General features: G+C 36.0%; 1 protein-coding gene across 3 annotated transcripts in view; it reads right to left on the minus strand.

Moving 5' to 3' along the window:
• Nucleotides 1-17,536, minus strand: part of LOC135638002 (protein OSB3, chloroplastic/mitochondrial-like) — a 30,602-nt gene extending 13,066 nt beyond the window's left edge. For 2 of the 3 annotated variants that reach the window (XM_065150924.1, XM_065150922.1), the window contains exons 1-4: nt 17,040-17,536; nt 14,929-15,067; nt 9,800-9,893; nt 2,404-2,463 (exon numbers count right to left, since the gene is read on the minus strand). In XM_065150924.1, the coding sequence (XP_065006996.1) occupies nt 2,404-2,463; nt 9,800-9,893; nt 14,929-15,067; nt 17,040-17,443 (697 nt within the window). In that variant the 5' untranslated portion in view covers nt 17,444-17,536. The remainder of the gene's footprint in view (nt 1-2,403; nt 2,464-9,799; nt 9,894-14,928; nt 15,068-17,039) is intronic. The other variant, XM_065150923.1, reaches the window with a different exon arrangement.
• Nucleotides 17,537-20,874: the final 3,338 nt, after the last annotated feature.

The raw sequence follows: 20,874 nt of genomic DNA on the forward strand, positions 1-20,874 counted from the left end.
AAGGATACATTTACCATTTTGCTAGATTATCTGATGGGAAAACCTTATGGAAGCACAATCTATCCTCTGAATTTATTGTGGTCACAGAACCATAATGCATATCCTGCATTAGGATGACACTTTAAAAGAGGTTGCACATGGACTAGGTGTACCACCTTATATGCACTGCTAGGGTAGAGATCCATCCCTTTTTGCTAGATTATCTGATGAGAAGACCTTAGAGAAGCACAATCTATCCTCCAAAATCATTGTGGTTGTAGAACCATTATGCATATCCTACATTAGACTGACACAAGAAAAAAGATGGCACATGGACCAGGTGTACCACCTTATATGCACTGCTAGGGTAGAGTTCCATTAGGGATTCACTAATATGAAGATATCCAAGTACTTCCTCCATATAAATGACCAGTGATAGAACACTCAGATGTCCGAAGAACTTCATATGACATGTGAAGTTTTCATTGTTTTTAAACTTTGAAACATTAATAGATATCATATCATTTGTCTGATGTCGTCAATTACTACCTCAACCATGCCTACCAATACCAGTACTACCTACCAACGGATGATAACTTGGTTGTCATTCACAATGTCAGAACTACGTTATAACTAGATTTCTCAAGTACAACTCATTCAGTTAGTGAGGTATAGGAATACTTTATTGTTTTTTGTATACTTTCAATTAAAACACTTAAACAACCAACTTATTACATATGTTTCCTTCAAGGGTAACTATTTAAAGCCTATTTCACATTCAGTATTAACTGTCATGACAATATTATCAATGGATTCTTCATCAATATAATATAGATAACCAACCAACATACTTTACACACCTTGACCCACCTCCAATCTAGCATAACAAACCTTTTAATACTGGTAGCCATAGAACCTTTTAAGTACGTGCATATACAAGTTTTAGAACTATAGATTTGTAATGCATGTATCATGTACAAATTTCATGCACTTTTAAAAGTTCTATAGAGATGTTCTTGACATATAGTCTATCTTATGTTTTTAAAAATATATTCATTCGTTATCGAGTGCAAAAAACTAATAACAAAGTTTCATAGGGATCTATTGGGTCTGAGATCAGTATTAATTGGTTCAACTGGTACCAAACAATACCATGACTAGCAAAGATTCTAGTTTTGTCCATGAGATCAGTATTATATTTACCAATCCAAGCCAAGCATGTTCATGCAATATGACTTGATACAAAAAAACCACTCAACAACCAGCACCAAGTTGTGTAAAGGAGTAAGCCTACTGCCCGCTATAAAAATAAACCCGAGCTTCCTCTAAAGCACCATTTGTATCACTACCCATCGTCCATGGCATCACCTTGAGAATAAAAATACTCGCCTTTAATTGCAGCTGCCTCGTCCACATCACTTTCTTGACTAGCGAAGGGTTCGCCCTTGGGTGTCGCCACATTGTCCATGTCTTCTCCTTAGTTGACAACCTCCTTCCCTCCACCACAACCTGTAAGGCCCTCATCCTCAAGCATCATCGCCTAGTCCACAACCCAGTCGGCCAACAACCTGACCTCCCTCCACCATAAGTGTAGTTTTATCTCTCTACTCTTAAGGCTGTAGGCGTCTCCACTAGTAACCGCCAATACCAAACCATACTGACACTCGAATACATTAGGTATATCGGCATCATGCTGGTCTGAGACCACTGACTGATACTGATACTGATAAAAGATTTTAATCCTTGGTATCCAAAAATAGAGATAATGGATCAATACTTCAAAGTTTGCTACATACATCTCTTCTCCGACATGTTATGTGCAAGAAAAGGAACTACCAATGTTAATTTTTTTATTATAATGGCATTAGTGAGGCCCTTCGAGTTGTTTATCTTTTAGTATCAAAAGATCAACTATCACATTTTCATCTTTCTAAATATGCATGGAAGTTGTCATATATTGGATTCCTCAACAATATTTAAGGTTTATTACACCACATGGAAACTCAATCTTGTAACACAATAACTCTTCAAGCCCAGGTTTAGTTATTTTATACTTAAGGGCATAAGCTTACTATTTAAATATTTTTGGAATCTACTTAGATTTGAGTATATGATTCAATAAGATCCATTTTTCTTTTGGTTTGTCTAAACTTCAAGTATTCAATAAACATATGCTATCAATAAAAGACATTTTCTTTTGGTTTGTCTAAACTTCATTTATTCACTAAACCTATTAGATTCAATTCATTTTCTACAAGTAGAATAGAAGCTATGGAATGTGTGCTTTCCAATAAAAACCCCAAAACATTTGTTGGGCCTCTAACCAGTAGGAGATAGCAACCATGAGAATAGATGAAGAAAATTATAAAAAAAGGTTACAGCATGACCACACGAATGACCATTTGAAAACAAAATGTTACTTACTATGGTTATTGAAAACAATGGCCATATGTTGTCTTTGATGCCCATCCCAGTGTCGTTTTCCTGTTTTAAACAGAAAACTAAATATATAATATGACATTATAATGTTATGTTCATAATGCAATTTTGATAAACATGGAATCCACATCCAAATTAAGTTGAAGTAAATGCTTGTACAAAAATGTTTCTAATAAAACATTAATGACTTGTGCTACACAAACTAACCAGGTGTCTGAATGGAGCTTATTAGGAGGATATCATGAACATTTGATGTTAAAGAGGACCCATCTCTAGTAAAGAGGCATTTGAATCAAGCATATGATGTTGCAAAGCAAGGACACCATCTCTATAAAGACAACGGTCCAATGCTTGTAAACATAATAACTTGTTAATTGAACCCATATCACAAACTTGAGCTGTAGAGTCGTTGATCTCATTTTTGTAGTTAGTCATGAGATCTACACAGAGGCTATACAGAAGAATCTCCTTTCTTCACAAGATCTACACGAAGGCATCTTCCATTTAGACAGTAGATAAGATTTTTTACCCTTGAAAACATTTTGGATAATTTATTATTTAAGAGGCAAGCCTTGGCAACATGATAAATTGCTGCTTTGCAACATGATGACTGGAGTTCAAGATGTGAAAACCTCCTCTTCACTCACAAGAGTAAAGCCTTCTACACTAACTCTACTTAGACTGCATTGGCAAATCTTTGATTACTTGCAAAGCAGCACAATACAGGATGAAGACATATAAAAATAGAAAATATGACTAATGCCATGTGGCCAAGAAAAAAAATTTCATTTATAAAAAATCAAAAATCAATATTTTTTAAATTTTTCCAAAGATGTATTTTATTTAATAAAAAGTACTTGTTAGTGATTCACTCACAATACTCTTTAAAAGGAAAAAATAAAGACAAATTATAGATAAGTTTAGTTTATATAGGTTGCATTTGGGAACATATTTGAAATGTTAATTGAGGGCTCAATGAATATTTTAAATGTGAATTGGTATTTAATAAATTCTTTCCAAATCGCATCAGGCCTGGATGCTACATTGGAAATGCTCAAAATTTTAGCGCTATCTTAGGGTAGCATCAACAATTCAACATTTGTAGGGTGTAATATAATTTTTTAAATTCTGAAAATATCTTATGAGTTTATCTAAAATTACAAGATTGCCAAAATGATTTAATGAGAAACCAATATGATTTATATTTTTTATAGGTCAAAATTTATTTATTTATTTTTAAAGATTATTTTATATTTATTTATACTATTATATTTTTATTTATTATATATTTGGGCCATATGAAATTTTTATAATATTTTATTTAATTATTTATTTATTTTTAATTTAAATAAAAAAAATATGTATTCACTTTTGAATAAATATTAAAAATATTAGAAGGGTCAATTTGCCATAAAAAATTTGATGGGCTTTTAAAATACAATTTTACCAAACAAAACCTATGTAAATTCACATTTAAAATACAATTTTTATATATTGTTTATCAAGCACTCAAAGCATTCCACAACTACACATTCATTCAAGCTCTTTCTTTAATCGCACATTAAAAATAGAAATGTATTCCCAAACACAGCCATAATAGTTTTAGCTCATTAGGCTCTTTTCCAAAGCAACTTTTATTAAGTCTTTCCTTGAAAAATCTTGTTCAATCTTATAATGATTGAAATATCGTACCGTATTGGGTTTCGACATTCGCTCGGTACGGTACAATACTGTATACCGAGCGGTATACCATTCGATATACCACTCTGTGTGTGTATATATATATATATATATATATATAATTTGACAATGTCGCCTCTCTCTTCTCTCAACGAGATGACATCGCCTTTTCCTTCTCCCACGCATGGGGACGTCGTCTTTTATAAAAAATATATATATATATATATATTCCGTCCGGTAATGGGCAGCCCGTGTACCAGTCAGCTGACGGACTAATACGTATCGCCCAGTATTATTCAAAACTACATACCTAGTATCTTGTAAATGGTGCAATTCGCCTCCTTTCAACCACTAGTCACTTCACCATCCAGATACCTATCAAAAAATAATGGACACAACTCAAACAAAAGAGTCAACCTACTAAAATTTATCCTCCTCTTGGTTGCCCAACATCACACTCATGATCATTTGAAGTACTTTAATAGTTTAATAGGTTCTTTTTCTTGATCTTGAGCACTTGATGAATTAATATGTTCAAAACTAACATGCAGAGCCCATTGTCACATAAATGCCCTCAACTCAATGCCATTCTTTTCAGCAATTTACTCTAAGTTAAAAGAATCCTGTATGCAAGCAGGGAATGAGAATGGATGTCCAAATGTGTCAAAATTCAAATTGTGACTCATTGCTCCTCTATTCTCCCTTCTCTGTATTCCTCTTTCTAATCTCTCTGTCAAATACGAGGGGGAGCTGAAGAGAAGAGAAGCAAAAAACAATGATAATTTGATGTAACCAATCCCAAAAGATATAATATTCAATGATCATACAGCAAATAATACTTGTAACGAGACTCCTTTAGAACTTAAAACCCCCAAGTAAACTAGGAAGATGTTAGGACCCTTTTTATGAGCTTTTGAATAATGTTTATTGAGTATGTTTAGTCCAGTTGTTTATTGAGTCAGTTTGGTTCAGTTAGAGTCAAGTAGAGGTTTATTTAATATTTATTTATTATTAGAGTTCAAGTCCTGATGAACTTTGGGTGGAACTTTATAAATAAGGATGTAACTGCTTCTTTTCGGTAATCTATGAAAAATACTATTCTGTCTTTTGACAAACCCTAGGAGGCTGATCCCCTCGAAGTGATCAAGGAGGGCCAATCCCCTCGAAGCGATCAAGGAGGTCGATCCCCTCGAAGTGATCATTATCATCCCCATTTCTCCCCTTTCTTCGACGATAAGGCTTTAGGGTCTTATCATTCGGTATCAGAGCGGCAATCCTTAGCGTTCTCGCTGCCGTAGCTATAAAAAAAAAAAAAAGGAAAGAAAGAAAGACAGAAGAAGCAACAGCAACCGCAGCCACGCACCCCTGCTTCCTGCTCGGCGACCATTGTCGTTGTTGCTCCCCGGCCAGCGCCCCCCACTGCCGCTGTGCCACGGCCAGCAACCTTCTTACCTCGCCTCCTCGCTACCCGCATCTCGCTCGAGCGAGAAGGGCCACGGTCGCTGTTTCCCAGCCAACGGACCACCCATCGCCGCTTCTACCGTCGACAACGCTGCCCTAGCCGCACCGCCATTGCTGCCTTCCCTTGGTTGCAGCTTCGGTCGTGCGATCTGTCGGCGTCGCTGTTTCTGTGGTGCGATAGAAACAGAGCAGCCGCCGATCCCTCTGCTACCGCAGGCGCCGATTGCCTTTACCGCCGGTGTTGTTTCTCGGCCACTTCAACGCCACCCCTCTCCTTCGTTGTCGAGCCACCACCGCTGCCAGGCACCGTGCGACGACCACCGCACGCCTCCCAGCAGTTGATCCCCCTTGCTCTGCATCTTTTGTAACCGAAATAGGGCAATCACGGCAACTCACATTTGTTGCCCTTGTTTCCAGCCGCCGCCATCGCCTCGAGCGCCGTCGCCTTCCAGCCGCTGCTCCCCCGTGCGACGACCGCTGCTCCCCCGTGCGACGACCGCCGCTCGCCTCCCAGCCGCTGCTCCCGCTCGCTTCCCAATCGCTGCTTCCCCTTGCTTTGCATCGGTCGTGACCGAAACAGGGCAGTTACCACCGTCGCAGTCGCGGGTCCCCTTGTTGCCGCAGTCGCGGATCCCCTTGCTCCTGCGAACGTCGGTTGCCACCACCATCGCCACTGCTGCCCATCCAGCGACGACGTCGCTCGCCGCCCAGCCTGCCACGACCCTCGCTACCTCCTTCTCCACCACCGCCGCTGCGCTCCGGCCAGCAACGACTGCTGCTGCCAGCCACCGCAGCCTTCACCTCAACCCCCTCGATCTGCACCGTTGCTGCAGCCACCGGTTGCCACCACTGCAGCCTCAATCCCGGCCGCTTCTACGCCACCTCCCTCTTGTTCTGCCTCCGCTGCTGTAGTTGTCGGTTGCCATCACCGCAGCCTCAACACGGCTGCTCGGCGATTGCTTCCTTGGGTCACAACAATCGCACCCGTCGCCTTTCAGCCTTGGTGCTCTCATCTCACGTAGTGACACAAACACAGGGTAGCTACTCTTCCTTTAACGCAGCGACCGCAGCACTGCCCTTGGAGTCCACCTCCTCGGCAACTTCGCATTGATAGTGTTGATGCCCTTGACCGACACCAAAAACAGGAGTTGAGATTACAAAATTGCAGTCTTACGCAATGGCCACTGATAACTCGGTGAAAGCACAAATGGAAGCATTAGAAATCAGAATTGAGAACCAACTGCAAGAAACACTTACTGATTTCAAAAAGAGCCTACTGGAGAGCCTCAGCAAATTTCAACAAACTGGGGGCTCAAGTTTTACGTTGCACAGATCTGAAAATACAAGAAAAGGATCCCAAGATTGTGACACAAATTACTCACACATGAAGGTGGAATTTCCAAGATGGAAAGATGAAGATCCAACCAATTGGATCTCTAAAGTAGAAAAAATTTTCCGTTTTCACAGAACCCCAGAAGAATCCAAGGTAGAAGTGGCCTCAATCCAGCTCGAGGGAGATGCACTCCAATGGTAAGATTGGTATGAAACTTTCCACGGAGTTCCTTCGTGGGAGCGGTTCAAAAGAGGGCTTCTTGTTCGCTTTGGCCCATCCGAATATGAGAATGTTGAGTGCCAACTCGCCAAAATTCATCAGACTTCTACAGTGTTAGAATATCAGAGTAGGTTTGAAAGATTGTCAAATTAAGCTAGAGATTGGTCGGACCGACAACTTCTGGATACATTTATTGAAGGGCTTATTCCAGAGATCCGGTATCAAGTTAAGGCTCGTCAACCCCGTACTATAATAGCTGCGATCTCATTTGCAAATCTACATGAGAAAAAAATTAACAAGGAAAGATCAGCAAGGGGTTTGTATTATGATGAAAAATGGAGTATGGAGCAACAATGTAAACAAGGGCAACATATGATGATTGAGCCAATTGGAGAGGAACCGAAAGCAGAAGAGTTGGACTCTGATTATGAAGGTGTAAAAACTAATGAAGATATTGAAGTCATCACACATACAGTGCATGCATTGGCTAGCTATGCAAACCCACAAATTATGAAAATCAAAGGAACTTTGAAGCATCAGCCTGTCACTATGTTGATTGATACGTGCAGCACAAATAATTTTATGGACAGGAAAGTTGCAACCCGATTAGCTTACCGCATTGAAGGCTGTGACAGATTCGAAGTAAAGATTACTGATGGACGGATTTTAACTTGTGATAGCAAAGGCCAGGAGTTTCTTGCAATGATTACTACACTAAAAGATCGACCTGTTGCTTACACTATCAAAAAGTGGAGACCATAATCACTTGATCAACGGGTTGTGATGCGTTGCAGATAGCCTATGATTGAAGTGCTGAAAGAGAAGCTCCCCGAGATTGATGCTGCTCAGCCTTGAGGACAAGGCTGATTTGAAGAGGGAGGAATTGTTAGGACCCTTTTTATGAGCTTTTGAATAATGTTTATTGAGTCTGTTTAGTCCAATTGTTTATTGAGTCGGTTTGGTTCAGTTAGAATCAAGTAGAGGTTTCTTTAATATTTATTTATTATTAGAGTTCAAGTCCTGATGGACTTTGGGTGGAACTCTATAAATAGGAATGTAACTGCTTCTTTTCAGTAATCTATGAAAAATACTATTGTGTCTTTTGACAAACCCTAGGAGGCTGATCCCCTCGAAGTGATCAAGGAGGGCCGATCCCCTCGAAGTGATCAAGGAGGGCCGATCCCCTCGAAGCGATTAAGGAGGCCGATCCCCTCGAAGTGATCATTATCATCCTCATTTCTCCCCTTTCTTCGACGATAAGACTTTAGGGTCTTATCAGAAGACTTAATAGAAAACTTTCTTTTTCCATGAAATATCATAATTCCACAAAAACTAGCAAAAAGTCTTCCAGATCTCGCCAAATAAAACTCTAGATTTTATGCAGTATAGGGCCATAATAGGAGATTGGAGAGGAAGAGATGAAGAGAGGAAAAAACATTGACATATTGCCACAATTCACCTCAGAAGTTACTCAAATTTCATTGATTACCTCATCTTAACCCTAAATAAACTACAATGATTTATGAAAGAAAATAGTTTCCTTTTATGGAAATATCATAATTCCTCAAAATCACAGCAAAAGACTCCTCTCGGTCCATCCAAATATTATTAAACACTTTTTTTAATTACACTAGACAAAAAATTATGATTCTCTAACAATGATATCACCCAATAATAGAATCCTAAAACATTAGGACAGAAGAAAGAAAAATAAACGAGAAAATCTGAACAAAATTCCAAGAAAGTAGTAAAAACTCTGATATAAACCTAAACTCTACGGTCTACTCAATATAAGCTAAATAGGATTTAGTTCGGTGGCCTCGCCTAAACCAGACTAATGACCATCATGCATCAAGTATTGAGTAAAGAAATCTACAACAATGATCTTACAGCTGAATATGAACCAAAAATGCAAAAAGAAAAGTCAATGTTTAAACTTGTATAATTAACAATGACAGTATAAAAAATCAAGATGTCCAACATCAAAAGAAATTAACTCCAAACAATAAAATTGAGACAAAAAAAGAAAAATTCATAGAAGCAAGGCAAAGAATCACTTGGATTTTGCCAATTCATGAATGAGATTCCATGCATCAGATAGAAGTGGGAGTACACATGAAAAGCACAAAAAAAAACTTCCAACGATTTAAAGTCTTTCACACTTCCAAACAGTATCATGCATGCTGCCCATGTATATGGTCACATGACCAGCATAAGCAACCCAAAGGGGCCTTAGTAGACTTGCTAACCTTGCCATGCAAATCAATAACTCGCAAGACCTACCAAAGGAAGGAAAACTATGCATTCCCGTACCAAAGCAATGATGAATTAGTTCTAGTCATGTGCTAATCATCTAAAAAAGGCATTATATTTATTGTTGATCGCAAGATAATAACAGGAAGCAAGACAAATAAGAAGCTTAAAGAAAAGCCTAACAAAGCTAAGTTTGAAATAAATTTTATCTTTTTACAAACTTATAAAAAAAGGTATTCCTAGCATGAATTTGAAATCACATACTGGAAATGTAGAAGCATTGATCCAAAACACAGGTATTCTCCCAATCTTATGATAGCAACAAAAAATTATTCATAAAGAAAAACAAAAAAGTCAGAAACTGATACATGAATACAGCCAATTAAAGCAAAATTTATCAAAAGCTATAAATTATGCATTAAATAAAAAAATTACCCAAATCCAAAGATGGTTCATCTTTCTCATTTATGTTGTCATCAGCCTTATCTGAATACTTGCTTTGGACAAAATTTAAGCTATGAGCTAGCACCTATGGCATTCATGACAAAACTTTAGTTACCTTGTAGACTTATCTGAATCCTTGTGTAGAAAAATGTATGAGAAACAAGTGGAGATGACAGACGTACAAAGCCTACTAGATATAACTATGGTAGTGAAGTCTAAAATTAGAATATTTAGTAAAACTGAATGACATGAGCATAACTTTCAGAAACAAATAAAATTATTGGAAATTCAAGTGCAAACAAAGTTACAAAGGCATATCAACAACAGGCTTTTATTTCCAACAGCTTGGGTCGACTATGGTGACCCTTTGCTCATTTAATTCCACAAAGAAACACACTCCAAGAATCCTGCTACCATTATATTCTTACCTAACTTTCCAACGAGAAACTAAAATAGAAATTGAATTTGATTTCACATATAGTGGAATGAAATGAATGCAAAGGAAAAGAACTTTCCAAAGTGACCTTAATCTGAAACCTGTAGCCCATTGTTATCCACAAGATAATTAGTTCTTCTGTCCCTCTACTTGTTCGATTTTTTATCCCTTTATTTGTTCAATTTCTTAATTCATTTGTCTCTACATGCTTCCTTTCATTTTCTGCAATGACACATTTTTAGTTTTACCAACAACAGAAACATAATTACTTTTGGAAGAAAACACCCTCAATTTTTTTTAGAATGTTAACTGAGGATTTGCATAAGATGTTATTTGTGTTGGAAGCCAAAGTTCTTGTTTTTCATAAATGTATTTATCATCACATCTAAGGAGTCTACATAATATTTTAGCAAAATAGAGTTGGTTGAGGGCCATAAGTTTGTGAATTTTCTTAGATGTCTGTTGTTTATGCAGGAAATCAGACCTCTAGTAGTTTGCTTGTTGCATTGCATGTCACGGATCTAAGGGCTACTAGATAATTCCCATCTTGGTTGAGGGCCATATATGTTTACTTACTTTTCTTTGATGGTGAGGGGATTTATAATTTATGTCAAAGTTTATGAATCATATGGAATATATCTGTCCAAAAGATCTTCTACCAAATTGAAGGCAGGTAATACCCTGGTAACTAGGCATTGGTCAAGGACCACATAATAAAAAGTCAGTATCACACTAAACAAAAGGCTATAAACCATGAAAAGAACAAATGAGAAGAAATACCCACTACAATAAGCACTCAGTATGAAAAGCAGGAGTAACTAAGTTGGTAAGCAGTGCAAGAGTTGTTCTGCATAACTACAGAAACAACATAAAGTTTAAAATGTGCAAATGAAAACATCTCAACTAGGCCAGTCAACATGACATGTGAAAGAAATAGTTTTAAGGAGGGTGTAAAATGTTGCATTTGCTTGTTTGGATTGATAAGGTGACAATATCAAATATAAGCTCATTTTTATATATAAGGTTTGAGATAGACCTGACCTCGGTTCTGGAACTGGCAGTTCTGGTTCCTAAATTTTGGGAACCAAAACCGAACCATATAGGGGCCAGTTCCAATTCGAACCGACTTTATTATTTTCTATAAAAATTAATTTAAAATCGGAAAAAATCACACATATTTTAATTGTGAACCATTGGTTTGAATTGGAACTGGAACCAGCGATTTCGGTTCAAGAACTACCGCCTTTGGTTCTCAAAAACTAGGAACTGTAATTGAACTACCCAGGTCCGGTCCCGGTTCAGTTTGAAACCGACAAACCAACCGGCCGATTCGGTTCTGGTTCCAACTAGGTTCTAGCCTTGTTCGGAACTGTTGTGAAGGTTAGTTTGAGAAAATAATTTTTTTCTTTCAAATGAAGTAGGAATGGATTTATGTTATCCATGCAATTAGACCTTTGGGATTATATGTCATGGGAAATTAAAGCAAGCAACTTTATACAGGTAGAGGTATTTTAATCGCATCGAAAATCAGGATATTTCCTCCCATCAATAGTCATCATCTTAGCATTTAATAAGCAAGATGTTGCTTATTAAATAAACATCATAAAAAATTGATGTTAAAAAATTCATAGTAAAAATTCATAGATAAGATGGTAAAAAATTGGCAAGTAATTAATTGCTTTCCAAAATGATAAGATTACTGAACTTTTCAGACTAATGAAATCATTAGCCTCAATAATTTATTGAGACAAAAAAAGAAATCATTACTTTTATTCAATAAGATCTCAATAATTGAGTGAAGGAAACATAAAGGTAAACCCACATAACAAGAAGACAAAAAAGTTTACTCATTTCAGTGATCCTGCTTATTAGCACAAATCTATGAGATGTAAACATCCCTTCCTACTATAAAACTTTTATCCAATAATGGCTCTTCAATGAAAATAGAAAGCTAAATTTTTGCAATTGTTGAAGAAGTAGAAGATTGTGTCTAAGTTTCTAGTAAACAAATGCTACCTCTACCAAAGGCATGTACATTGAATCCATCCTAAGATCATATCTTTATGTAGAGTTAAGATGATGACAATCCATCATATCAAACCTGTCTATCACCCACAAAAGTATTTATTCTTTATGTTTAAAATATATTAAATTATTCCTTAAGTTCAAAAGCTCGGAGACCTTGTGTTTAACACAACCTAAACAACCCATGGTGGACAGCCTAACTAGCACACAACCCAACCTTCAACCCGCACCTCCTAGACCAAACCAACACAAACTTGGATATCTAAGCTACGGTATATATAATTCGTGCCCACTCTGACTTTTGTGAGACATGCAACAAACAATAATAGATCTCATCAAGATGGCATAGCTTAAATTCACACTGGCTCAAATAGGTGAGGAATGGGCATAAAAGAAAAAAATGGAGTCTTTGGTACAATCAAAATGGTGGCAGTTCATGTGGATAGAAGAAGATAGGACAATCACAACAAAGATCAAAATAGACAATAAAGTTCAATTATCTTATCCTATAAAGTTCCTACCTAAAATATTAGTCTGATAGTGGTTTGTCTGACTTGCTTCGAGTTCAAAATCTACTCTTCATACAGATTTCATTTGCAAAAAAATAAATCCTTTCAAGCTACTGAATTAAAATAAAAGATAAAAAATAAGTTCGAAAAACAAAATTTGAGGATGTCATTATGCATACCAGCCATAAATAAGAAGAAAAATTATATTGCATACTTGGCAACTCAATGGAACAACCCTTGAGTCAACAGAGCAAATTACAAACTCACCAGCCATATCAATCTTTTCCAGTTCATGCGGCTACTCCTTGCAACAAAGTTGGGCATATACTCAACCAACTTGTGTTCAAGTAAAGTCAGTATTCAAGAGAATGTGGGAAGGCCTCCATGCAAATGGTGGTGAGGCAGCAATGGGTAAGGGGTGACTTGACAGAAAACAGTAATGCTGACAGAGGAGATGATGCTCTACAGCAATGCGATGATGATAGGATTTAGGAAATACAAGATCATGCCACCACCACCACATGATGACAATAGTTGGATGATCAAGTCGAACTTATAGTTCCATGCACAGAACAAATTCGTCAAAGAAATTTTGAGAGCAAAGATCAGCACACAAAGAAACTTCAAAGAGGAACTACATAGCTAGTGATGCATGAAAGAAATTTTAGAAGAAAAAATAGATTCAAGGGAAAAAAAGTTTATATATAATACATGTATGTACATATACATACATACATACATACATATATGTATATATATATATATATATATATATATATATATATATACATATATGTATATACATACGTACACGCGCGCGCGCGCGCACACACACACACACACACACACACACACACACATATATATATATACTCTTTGATGCTGAACTGGATACTAGTTGCTTGGGTTGCCAGACCTCCCAACGGAAGTTAGTGATAGAACATGACCTTCTTTTTTAGAACTTTTTGATCCAAAGGGACAAGAAGGGTGTTTCGATCTATCAATCAGAGAAGTAATCTACCAACCTAAATAACTTTATTGCATAAAAAGAATATCACATTCAAACATAAGACCTTTGGCTTGCATCCTCTCAGACATATTGACAAATGAGATGTCTTGTGCAGAAGAACTTCTCAATCTGTGATTACTACACCCTCCCAAAACCCAACACTAGATACCCCATAACTATCTGTCTGCATATGATTCCCAGCAAAACAAATTGCCTAATATATATAACCATATTAGGGCTTCTAAACTTTAAACAGATTAATTGGACTTTGCAGAATACTGCATCTGAAAATAATAAAAAATAGAAAATATAAGCCTAACACCACTAGGACTAGGTAAGGAGAGTAGGGGACTCAATCTATCCTCTTCCTTCCTAACTTGACTGGGAGTGAATTAAGCAGGCTCAGGTTGCTTCGTAGCAGCCCAACCCGAGTTTGTCAGGCTACTATTTTGCTGACTGGAGCTCATGTCCAACCCATGAAATAATGCAGGTTGGGCTCGAGCCAAAGCTAGGTTGAGTCACCTATGTTGCGCATCCCTACAAATTAAATTCTAAAAAAAGAAGAAAGGCTTGAAAATTTCCCAATTGTCCCTATGCTTTTCAGCCAAATTAATTTCAAAAGAGATATTGACGTGTTTACTATCTACAGTCCAATTCCAAATTATTCCTTCAATTAAACTCAACCAATTCCTGATATTTGATTTAACTAAAAAAAAGGCTTACTTAGTTCTAAATACATGCTGCGTCACCCTTCATTTATCTAATGACTATTTTACCTTCTACAGGTCGGAGAATATGTGTTCATAGAGAAATTGAACATGTTGCAAAGTTAGGTTTTCATACTTCTCAGCTGGTTGCTTATTTGTCCTTACTAGACCTAGTAACCTAGATAGCATCTCCATATCAACCAAAAGACGTCTTATAATGAAATTAAAAAAATGTTATGACAGCATCACAAACAAAATAGACATCAAACAAGTAATACTCTCTTTACACCGCTTACTATTCATTGCAATAGTTTAATTGTCCAATGGTAACATTATGGTTCCAATGGAAACATCATCCACACTGACACATTCCCATACAAATTCAGACACATTAAGTGTAGATATACAATAGTACAAATATGACTAACTTCTACCTGGAGTTTAGTATGGGCATCTTCAATTGCATGAGGTGGTGCATCTCCACTTAATTGTCCAGTCACATAGATCACATCATTTACCTTCAAGTGACAAGCAGCAACCTGCGCCAAATCACCTTGAAATTTTACTGGGATCCTGATAAAACAGAAAACACAAATCAAGTTAAACACAAAAGGTATAAATTATAACACCTAACTCAAGGTCAAAGAAAACAATCTGGTAAACAGAGATCACAAATAAAGAAATATTAAAAAGAATTTAATTTTTTGGAACAAGTCAAAGCACCGTTGAAAAAACAAAAGGCACACTCCAAAAACTCAACAGGAAACAAGGACCTATTAGTCAGATTTTTGGTTTCACTGCCATTTTTTAACACATTTTTGTTCATACTTTCATTTGTATAAATTCATGCAATTATTTTGAATGATAGACTGTTACGAAAGTGGACAGAACCCAGTTCACTAGAATTAAAAAAATGAATAAAAATAACCAAAACATAGAAATATATAAGCATTTAATGCTTTGATAACAAATTAATTGGAGTCGATGAAAGCTGAGCCAATAGCCTTAACTGGAGCTAAGAAAGGACTCTAGCGAAGGTTTTGTCAAATTAAATGGTGCTTCCACTACAAAAAGTCTAGCAGATTTACATATGCTAATGAAGACAACACTGACCTATGGCAGTCACCCTGCTGAGGGACTCACAAGCCAAGGTCGCTTATCGAGCTCCAATAAAGGCATAGCCACTAGCAGTGGCAATCCCGCAACCAATCGCACGGGCGGAAGTCTTGCTTGGCACTAGCTGAGCCACCAAATAATTGTTAAGCCCACATGCTTTAAAATGTTTATCAATTAGTTGAGTGCTGGGAGTTTTTGATGCAATGTTTCAGACATCTAAGACCTTACTTCCCCTCTATAAATATATCTGGAGCTAGTCATTTTGAGAAAAAGTTTAAAGTCTTTTTAAAGCATTATTTAATATATCTTCTTGAGCTTTGTTTGATATTTCTTAGTTTTACACTTGACCATATTCTTCTATGTGGTGCTCATTTTTAGTGAAAAAAAAAGTTTAAACGACATGCTAGTGTTTTTTTCCTCTTGCTTTGGTTTTTCTCTTGTTGTGAAGGTTGGCTTGGCAGGCTGTGCTTCATGATGGTGATGCAAGAATTGGCTCTTGAGCCCGAGAAAAAGGTTGTTGATCTCTCTCATGTCGAGATCGTACAACTCAGAAGGAGGACCCTCCCAGGAGTGCTGTTACTTGTTAGGGATTGCCCTTTAATCCCATAAAGGATAACACCAATTGCAATTGATTTGATTTTCACTGACAAAGAGGAGCAAATAATGAAACAGCCAGCCTAAAGGAGTTAAGAAGCCTAAAAGTGGATGTAAGCTTGTTTGCCTAAATCAATATAAATCGTTTGAGTTTCCATCTTATCCTCTTATCTTCCTTACTTATATTTGCTTATCGGGTATCTTGAATATACACTGTGTGGGTTTCCTTATACAATTTCATCAAATGACAGTTGACTCTCTCTCTCTCTCTATTATCTTGGTTGATTATTTAATCATTTTTCTTAAATATAAACGTGTATATTGTGCTAAACATCATATCACAAAGTTATTTACTCATTGAGAATAATCGCGACCATGCTTTCCTTTATTTAGCTGAGGCTATATTATATCTTGAAAACCTTTTGTTTATTAAAAACCATTTGCACGAGGGCATAAGTACTTCGATAGCACTAGTTCAAACTTTGTTAGTGTCATTTCAATCCATCGATTTACTTGTTTTAGAACCCTTGTACATTTCTTAAAGTATAGGATTTCTGCAGCTGCATGATTCGTTTCACCGAAGTTTTCTCTGCTCAGAAGGATATTACTTAAAAGTACCAAGTGACAGCTACCTAAAATGACAATACGCACATTCCAACCACAAGCATTCACGGTAGACTCAATCATGCTGAATTTTACTCAAATGTAAACCCCTCACGTCCTCAAATCACTAAACATGAAGGCTTTTTCTAAAAGTATTTCTTCTTTAAATAAACGAGAAAAGAATGATTAGAACGGACGTTTTGGTCCACTGCCATTCAAGAAAAGAGCGTACCAGAACTGATGGAACCCCTTGGTCTTCTCGGAGGCAAGAATCGACACCGCAGTGTATGCGCCATTGGGCAACGCCTGCAGCTCAACCGGCACGCCCACGGTGCCGATAAGATGAACCTGGTTGGCGACCTTGGATTGGAAAGGTATCTCGCTCGGGCACCGCGGGTCCAACGATTCCTCCTCCCGGGAGGCGAAAGCAGGGGACGTAGCGACGGGTCTCAGAGGGTCAGCCTCTGGGTTAGGTTTGGCGGTTCTTCGATAGGTGCGTTTCGCCGGCGCGACGGAGTCAGCAGAGAGATAGGCGAGTTGGAAGGCGGCGAACGGAAACTGGCGGAGCGATAGCCATTTGTTGGACCTGCGGCAGTGGGAGGATAGCACTCTAGTGATGGCTCGAGAGAGATTCATGATGGAGAGAGAGAGAGAGAGAGAGAGGCTTGGTGAGACAAAACCCTAAGAGGAAGGATGAGCCAAAACCCTGAAAGAGGACCCTTTAGAGAGGCGATACGAACCGACGATGGCAATAAATATATTAAAATCTCATGATTAAAGGCGGTTGCCACGGGCAATCCTTAGCAACCCTCACTCATTATCATCCCTTAAAAAAAATATATATATAATCAGACTAAATATAATCCGTCAATTATTTTCTTATTTATTAAGGTTTTAGTTATTATTATTTTATATAAATCATTGTCATAAGCATAGATATCAGAACCCTTTTTTTTTTTTCTACTCTTCGAAACCTGAGCTTTATTGACATTGCTTCGACATCAAAACCCTAGATCCGATCATCTCCCAAAGAAGAAGAAAATTAGTGTATAAAAAGAGTTAAAAGAATTTATTGAAATTAAATAATAAATTAAGAATATTTATATTCAATTAAGAGAGGCATCGATGGTTAAAATTTTTTAAAATAAAATTATAAATAGTAAAATTATTTTTTCATGTAAAACCCTCCGTTCTCCTCTGTTCAATTTGCTGGTTTTCTTAGTTTTTCCATGTCACGGCATTCTGGTTCGCTGAGAGGTTGCGGTCCGGTTTGCCTGACCCGGAAGCTAGTTAAAAAGATCTTTAGAAAATAATATGACTGTCTCATTTTTAGAATTTTCTTATCCAAAATATACACAAAACCTCCTTATGACAAAATACTCAAAATTTGATATCATTTAACAATAGTTTTTTCAATTATACTATTTTCGTGATACAGTATAACTATCTCATTTTTTTGGCTCAAAGTAGTAACCAACTAATCTCCTTTATCACAAAAATAGACAAAACTGAATATAATTTTTTTGTTAAATAGTAAAAAAAATAGTGTTATTGCTTTAATCAAGAGTATTTAGTTAAAAATATAACTACTAAAGAGATAAGTTTTTAGTTTAAAACTCATCCTATAGAATTTGAGCAAATGTAGATTTAATTTAGTGACGATGTGGTCACTTACAAAGGTTCCTTGGAGATATTATAATAGTTTCGTTTCTGTTTTCCAACATACAGCAAAGAACCTTTCGCAGAATAATAAACAAAATCGGATAGAAAGTCTTGGTCGGTTTTTTTTTTTTTTCAAATACTGTTAAGTATTTCAAACTTGAATATTTTCAGCATAAAATGCATCTAATAAGTATCATTATCAAAAGAACTATTCTTGCGGAAGATGAATAGAACTGGATATCATTTTGTATAGTTTTGAGAAGTTACAAATTATGAAAATAAGACACTTGCTTCGATCTTGTGGTTTTATTAGCCTAAGATATAACCATAGTACTTTATTATTATGAAGACATCCTGCAAAATTTGCAAATTTAGATTTAAGTTATTAAAGGTATGATTAGTTACAAGGTTTGTTTTCTTAGAAACGGTATAATTAATCATAATTTCATCATTATGAAACTTTGTAACTGATCATACCTTAATCTAAATTTTATGCTGTATTTTTATGATAGAGAAGTCTTGTGAGTAAATTTTAGGCCACAAACTCAAAATTAAAACAATTATACTATTTCCCCAAAACCTTATAACTAGTTTTAACTTACTAAAGTTATCTAATTTATCCATTTTCCACGTACATGAAAAGTCTTTGTGATGCTGATGAGGTTCTTTTGTTATATTTTATTTTGAGACCAAAATACTCAAGAATCTCGTAACAAACCAAAACTTCATTAAGTAATATCCAATTTTATTAATCTTCCCCATTGTGGGTCTTTGTGATATTGGTGTTCTTTGGGACAACCCAAAATGTGATAATCTCACTGAAAACCTGTAACTTAGCGTATCATCACTAAATTGAATATTAATTTACTCAAATTCTGCATAAAGCAGTTCGGTGGGTATATTTTAACTCAATAAGCTCAAGATTGGAGCAGTTACACTAATTTTTAAAAACCTTATAACTCAAAACTTCAATATATAATATCCATTTTTTCAATATATAAAATCCAAGAATGTGATAATTAATTCCAAAAAATTAAATTTGAAATAAATGGGACTAAAAATAGAAAAATATAGGCTTTGATTTTAATTAGAATATTTATTCGAATAGATTTTGATGTGATTATATTTTTAAAAGGAGTTTTGAGTTCTAATCACACTTTACAAAGAAGGAAATAAATTAAATTAAATTATTAATTATTAAATTCATGACCTTATGATACAATTAATTGGAATCTCTTCCTCTCTCATCCCCATCATGTTGTAGTTCCCGACTCTCTTAATTTCATGATTATGGTAATTTTATAATTTTATTTTATAGGGTTTAGATTTAATTGTAAATTTTGTGATTTTTAGAGTGAAATACACAAAATCTATGATTTATTAATGGTTCTAAAACTCCATTGCAGATTATAATTCTGATCATATTGTATTTTATCTAATCTACAATTAACTCAAAAGTTTCTATACAAAATATTCATGATTTATTAAAATTTAAGATTGAAAATATTAGCTTCTTAATTTTTAATTCCAGAAAAGTTGTTTCAGATTTCATTTCTTTGAAACTTGTTAAATATTTAAATATGCATTATGTAAAATTTCACATGTCTTAAATTTTTGTTCTTATAATTCTTATGATTAAAACTGTTATTCTAGATTTTTTTAAATTCTATTAGAAAAATAAAATTAATTCAATCGAGGAGATTGAATTGGCTAGGCTTGGGTCTCACATAAGTCTAACTTAGTCAATCAAGAGCCTACCCAACGTCCAACTTAGCATAGGTTCCAACTCAATAAAATCTATAGCTCGACACCATATAGCTTAGAGCTTATAAGTAGGTCGCCGATCCAACACTTCAAAGTGACATTGCACACCATTGATCAGCTTAGTGCTAGTTGGCATAAACTAGATTAGAAGGCCTAAATTTAGCTTATCGTTTGATCTATACGAGGTTCTGAGTTCAACAATCTTCTCTCCACTCGATACCATCTTTTGAATAAAAATTTTGACGAAGGAAAGAAATATCGTTAGGAAACTGGTGTAAAATCAAAACAAAATAATCTCTATTATTTGTAAAGTTGAAGTACTAACTAAAAGATTCAAAACAATGAAATTGAAAGTATGATAGAAGACTTATAGATATGTAAGAATGCAAATTGTCCTTGGACACTGCTTAGGTGCTCTCAACAAATTATGTGTTACTATTGATTTAAGATTTATATGCTTTTTGCAACAATTGAGAGGAGCTTGATGTAGAGTTTTAGTTTTTAAAACTCGAGGAAGAATGCTATAGTTGGAAGGATTGATTGTATCAAGCTCCACCTTGCATAATTCTGCTCTTCTCTCCTCTTTTTTAAGGCTGGTACAGCTAGTGCTAAGTTAGGTACTTATTGGGGACTTCTTTTTA

Source organism: Musa acuminata, chromosome BXJ3-5, assembly GCF_036884655.1.
Source record: "Musa acuminata AAA Group cultivar baxijiao chromosome BXJ3-5, Cavendish_Baxijiao_AAA, whole genome shotgun sequence".
In the NCBI taxonomy this organism is placed as follows: domain Eukaryota; kingdom Viridiplantae; phylum Streptophyta; class Magnoliopsida; order Zingiberales; family Musaceae; genus Musa; species Musa acuminata.